The 6466-nt window shown below is 39.0% G+C and overlaps 1 protein-coding gene across 1 annotated transcript; it reads left to right on the forward strand.

The window, feature by feature from the left end:
- Positions 1–498: 498 nt before the first annotated feature.
- Positions 499–2374, forward strand: LOC114884457 (zinc finger protein 33B-like). The gene is made up of 3 exons (XM_029203458.1): positions 499–1324; positions 1487–2267; positions 2317–2374. The coding sequence occupies exons 1-3, from the start codon at positions 499–501 to the stop codon at positions 2372–2374; spliced, it is 1665 nt and encodes a 554-aa protein (XP_029059291.1).
- The last annotated feature ends 4092 nt before the right edge of the window (positions 2375–6466 follow it).

Consider the following 6466-nt stretch of genomic DNA (forward strand, 5'->3'; position numbering starts at 1 on the left):
GCGGCACACTCTGTGAGGACGGCAGGGAGTCCTCACCCTCCCACTGTATCAGGTCTGGAAAGTGATCAGAGTAGCTAGTGAGTGCCTCGAGACCACAGAACCGGTGGGAGGCGGCGCTAGGAGGCACATCCACATCTGCTTCCTCCCTAAAAAACAGTTGTGCCTAAATCTGGCGTTGTGCCCGTCCCTGCACTGAGCCAAAGGACATCGCTGTGAAGTTCAGATCCTGGTTCCTAGGAACAAAGCTGATCTTGTGAGATAAAGAGGAATCCCACCAGGAAGATGACTCATCTGAGTGGAGGCCTCCCACCAGGGCTACAGAACAGAGGAGGATCAAGGCCAAGAAAGAGCAGACCCTAGATGTGCATAGCTGATTGCACTATGTGATCCTTGTGCTCCACAAGCCACCCGTCAGACTGTGAGAACCTGAGGTTTGAGCCAAGTTTCAGGAGAGCCCAAACTTTGTAGTTCTCTACATGTTTCCTCGATCCACAGAAAATGAACAGATCTCAGGGGCCAGTGTCATTTGAGGATGTGAGCATGGGCTTCACTCAGGAGGAGTGGCAGCACCTAGACCCTGCTCAGAGGACCCTGTACAGGGACGTGATGCTGGAGAACTATAGCCACCTCATCTCAGTGGGGTACTGTGTTATCAAACCAGAGGCGATTTTCAAATTACAGCAAGGAGAAGAGCCATGGATGTTAGAGGAAGAGTCCCAAAGTCAGAGCCACCCAGACTTCTGCGTAGTTGACCTGATGGAGAAGAGCCAGGAAAAGGAAGACGAGCATTGGTGGAAAGTTGGTTTTGTCAACAACAAAACACCGACTAAAGAGAGAAATAGTATATTAGGAAAAAAATTTTCTCTGGATACAAACTTTATTTTATCAAGAAAAATACCTGGTAAATATGACTCATATGGAATGAATTTGGATTCTCTTTCAGAATTAATCATTAGTAATAGACTCTCCTTTGTAAGGCAGCTTGATGAGTTTAATACACATGGGAAATTACTCCTCTCTACAAAGCACAAGAATTCTCATTCTAGAGAGAAATCTTTAGAATATGATAGAACTGGAAAAGCCATCAGTCAAAATGAGGACTTATTTCAGCATCAGGATACTCAAACTCTGAATATTTCTTTTGAATATACTGAATGTGGGAAAGCCTTCAATGAGGGGGAAACTTTCATTACCTATAAGAGAGAAAGCTCATGGGAGAAGCCCTATGGATGTAATGAACATGTCAAAGCCTTTCCTGATAGACCAACATTCAGTGTTCATCAGGGAACTCATACAAGGGAGAATCACTATGAATTGAATGACTGTGGGAGGTGGTCTCTTCATGAGAAGTCAACTTTAAATAAGCACCATGGAGTTATCATGGGGAAGAGATAATATGAGTGTGTTGAAAGTGAGAATCATTTCAGCAAGAAGTCACTCCTTCAGTGAATTTATAAAGGAGAGAAAACCTTTAACTGTTATGAAGATTGGGAAGTATTCTGCAAGAAGCCAAATTTCATTCAGCATCAAGAAACACATATAGGGAAAAAAGTCTATAAAATTAATCAGTGTGCTACTGCATTTTGCAAGAAGCCAAAGCTTCCTACATATCAGAAAACAGATATAAGAGAAAAACTCTGTGAGTGTAGTGAATGTGGGAAAACCTTCAGCCATAAATCATCTCTCATCCTACATCAGAGGATACACAGAGGGGAGAATCCCTATGAATGCACCAAATGTGGGAAAACCTTTGGGTATAGGTCAGGCCTCACAGTACATCAGAGAACACACACAGGGGAGAAACCCTATGAATGTAATGAATGTGGAAAAAATTTCTGTGAGAAGTCAAATCTCCATGTACATCAGCGAACACATACAGGGGAGAAACCCTATGAGTGTAATGAATGTCAGAAAACCTCCAGTGATTGGTCAGCTGTCACAGTACATAAGAGAATACATACCGGGGAGAAACCCTATGAATGTAAGGAATGTGGGAAAACTTTCTCCCAGAAGCCAAACTTCATTAATCATCAGAGGAGTCACACAGGAGAGAAACCCTATGGATGTCACAAATGTGGAAAATCCTTTTCTGTGAAGTCAAAACTGAGGGAGCATCAGAAAACACACACAGGAGAGACACCTTATAAATGTAATGAGTGTGGGAAAACTTTCTACCATAAGTCATCCCTCACAGTACATCAGAGCACCCACACAGGGGAGAAACCCTATGAATGTAACCAATGTGGGAGAACCTTCTATCAGAGAACACACTAGGGAGAAACACTACAGGTGTAATGGAACCTGCCACCAGCATCTCGACTTCACTAAACATCAGAGAAACAGCACTAAGAAGAAACCCCTGTCAACATCCTGAAACCTTCACCCTCTTTTTGGACTCACTGCATAGCAGAAGCAACCTGGGGCTGAGGTGGGGGACCCAATATATATGAGAAATCTTTTGCCTAGAAGTGACATTTCATTGAGTAGCAAATAATTAATATTTGATAACTTTTATTAATATTTTGAAGATGTTACAGTGTCAAAAAAAGTTTAAAAAGGAGTCCTTTTCTTTTGCAGAATATGTATAAGTATGCTATATAGAGAAACTTCACACGATAGGTTTGCTTACTGGAACGCAACATTATAGTAGGAAGTATATATATATTTGCTTAATAACTCAAAGTTTTTATTTCATAATTTTAATATGAATATGAAATGTATAAGTTGTCCCATACTTAATACCTATGTATTTTTTGTTTTAATTGAAATTTTTACTGAGATAATTGTAGATTGTAAGATGCAGTTGTAAGAAGTAATACAGAGAGACCCCATGTACCCTGTACCCAGTTTCCCCCAGTGGTAATATCTTGTAAAAATATAGTACAAGTATCAGCCAGGATAATGATATTATTGATATAATCCACCAATTAGTTCAGAGTTTCTCAATTTTATTTCTACTCACTTATGAGTATGTGTGTTTAGTTCTGTGCAATTTTATCACATGTGTAGGTTTATGTATCCATCATTGGCTGTGGCATCTGTTGACTGTGGTATCTATGACCGCAGATATTTCATGATATTCAGGGATTATTAGTTTCTCCGGTATTGTAATTATGTTTTTCAAAAGAGTCTCTATATTTTAGAGATGGAAAAATAACATTTGCTACAGCATTCAGATAATTGAAATATAGGCAACAATACCATGAGCTTGGAGATATATATGTATTTAATTGGATCACCTGTTCTTTCGTTTCCAGGATTTGTTTATATAACTTGTATGTTTATTTGTTGACTACATTAGGTTACAAATACTTTCTCCTAGACTGTGGCTTATCTTTTAATTTTATTTATGCTATATTATACTTCATAGAAGTTTTAAGTTTTGATGCAAATATATCAATCTTTTCTTAGGTCTTTTTGCTTTTTGTTTAAGAAATTCTTTTCTAGACTGAGATTACAAAGATATTCTTCCAAAAGGCTGAAATTTTGCTTTTCATGTTTATATTTTTAATCTATCTGGAATTTTTTTTTTAATGGTGTAAATTAGTGGTCTACTTTTATTTTTTTTTGCAAATGGAAAAGTCAGTTGTCTCAGGGCCACTTTTGAAGGTCTGTGTATTCTTTTCCCAGGGCTGCAGTAACAAAGTACCACAAACTGGGTGGCTTAAAATACTAGGAATTATTCTTCCAGTTCTGGTGGCTAGAAGTCTGAAATCAAGACATCAGCAGGGCCATGCAGTCTCTGAAGGCTCTAGGGGAGCCTTTCTCTCAGCTTCTGGTGGTGGCTCTCCATCCTTGGTGTTCCTTGGCCTTACAGCTGCATAACTACAATCTCTGTCTCCATTGACACATGCATTCTCCCTTCCTGTGTCTAGTTCTCTGTGCTTCTTTTGGAGCCAGCAAGGCCATGGCCCTTAACTGTCTGCTTGTCCAGACCCTTAGGTGCAACCTAGTTGCCTCAAACCTAGCTTCTGCCGGTGCACAGCATGCGCTGGTGGAAATGAACAGAACCCTGCACCCACCCCCATCCCCCTGCCAAGGACAAAGGCCCCTCCATATCCCCTGCCTCTTGTTTATAAAAAAGTACTAGATTTATGGCTAGCACAGTTTCAAGAACTTGGCCCTAAGAGAATGGGATTAACACTGTTGCTTATAATAATCTATATCTTTGTGGGCATCAAAATAATTGTAGCTTGTTCTGCCCGTATATGTAAATGGGCAACTACAATTGTCAGCGAAGGGATGCTACAGACCCATGTCAACATCTCCCACTCTAAGAATATGGTGCCCTATGTCAGCATGAAGTTACAGAAGACAGACCTTCGACCATAATCCAATAAAAATGGAATGATGTTCTGACAAGTGGGGATTTATAAGCAGCTTTTGGTAGGAAAAAGCTCTTTGCAGGAAAGAGCTCTCTGCAGGAGGCCCCTTTTGTCTTGTCACTAACCTTAAACCAGTTTCCCCCATGCTTTACTCATCTCTGGCCCTAGCACACTTTCAGATCTTTTGATCACATAATACCTTGCCTAATCTGTTGGTTCTTTCCATAAATCAAAGAAGCAGAAATAAAGAATAAGTAATTAACAGATGACCCTAGCTTCCCCTTCAGTAATCTCGTGAACAAACTGTGTGAACAAGATGGTATTGAAAGAAAGATCACAAGAAGTCAACAAGCCTGCATGACAAGCCTGCGTGCAGTGGGGGATGGCAATGACTCTGACCTCCTATCTCAATGATTAACTGAGATTACTTACCTTTTCCTTTAAAAACTTCTCATGGCTGAGCAGAATCTTGGGAGGTGGTTTATGGGGAGTCCACTATCTCCCCAGCATTCTGATTAAAAGCAACTTTCCTTTCTACAAATATTTGTCTCTCTTGAGTATTGATTTCTGAGCAGCAAGCATCCAGACCTGATTTGGTAACACTGGGACTTGCAGCACGAGGTGTGTGGAGGGTGGGGGTGTCTTTTCTTTTTATTGCCTTGCTGCACAGACTAAACATCTAGGACAACCTTGACTAGAAGTGGTGAGTAGACATCTTTGCCTTGTTCCCAGTCTTAGGAGGAACCTACTGTTTATTTCACCGTAAAATATTATGTCAGATATATGTTCTTTCATAAATGCCCTTTATTAGATTGAGGATGATTCCTTTACTTCCTAATTAATTGAGAGTTTTAAATCATGAATGTGTTGAATTTTTTCAAATGCGTTTTCTACATTATAAAGAGATGTTTTTTTCTTTTTTAGTACATTAATATGACGAAATACGTTGATTTTGAATACTAAGGCAACCTTGCATTTCTAGGATAAATCCTACTTGGGCACGATGCATTACCATCTTTTATGGATTAGAAGTTTCAATTTGCTATATGTATTTTTTTTGGTGGTACACGGGCCTCTCGCTGTTGTGGCCTCTCCCGTTGCGGAGCACAGGCTCCAGATGCGCAGGCTCAGCGGCCATGGCTCACAGGCTCAGCCGCTCCGCAGCACGTGGGATCTTCCCGGACCAGGGCACGAACCCGTGTCCCCTGCATCGGCAGGTGGACTCTCAACCACTGCGCCACCAGGGAAGCCCACCAATTTGCTATTTTTTAAAAGAATTTTTGCATCTATGTTCATAAGAGTTATTGATCTATGATTTTCTTTTCTTGTGATGTCTTTGTCTGACTTCGTTATGTAGGTAATGCTGGCTCATAAAATAAGTTGGAAAGTGTTTATTCCTAGAAGAGTTTGTGTACAGCTGTTACCATGTCTTCTGTAAATGTTTGGTAGAATTCACTTGTGCCATCTGGCCTGTACTTTTTTTTGTGGGAAGGTTGTCAGCTACAAATCATTTGTTTAATAGGGCTATTCAGGTTTTCTCTTTCTTCTTGAGTGACCTTTGGTAGTTTGTACCTTTCAAGGACTTTCTCTATTTCAACTAAGTTGCTGAATTTATTGGCATAATTATTAATAAAATTCCATGCTGCTTTAAAAAATAAATAAAAATAAAATAAAATATATAGAGAGACATAAATTATACATTTAAAAAAAATTGAGAATCTTTGTATTTCGTGATTTTAATTCATTTATATTTATTGTTATTGCTGGTATATTTGTTTATATATCTACCATTTTATATTTTCTTCTATTTGATATAATTTTCTTTGCTTATTTGATTTATCTTTCCTGCATTTTATATGATTGATAGAGTTTTCTTTTTTATTATTGTATCTTCTTTCTACTGGTTTGGAAATTGTACTTTCATATCTATTACTTCAACATTTATACTTAAATTTTTGCATAGGTAGAATGTCCAAGCTACTTTTCTGCATTTAAAAAAGATTTTAGCAATATGCTCACTGTCATTCCATCAAACTCTACTCTTTTGTTAATTCTTGGTTATTTGAATAGTCCCAAGAATGTTCCTCTTAAAATCCTGACTCTCAGTTCCTTGACCTTTTCTCCTCTAATGAACTTAATCT

This window comes from Monodon monoceros, unplaced genomic scaffold, assembly GCF_005190385.1.
Source record: "Monodon monoceros isolate NGI ecotype Baffin Bay Population unplaced genomic scaffold, NGI_Narwhal_1 Super_Scaffold_5, whole genome shotgun sequence".
Classification (NCBI taxonomy): domain Eukaryota; kingdom Metazoa; phylum Chordata; class Mammalia; order Artiodactyla; family Monodontidae; genus Monodon; species Monodon monoceros.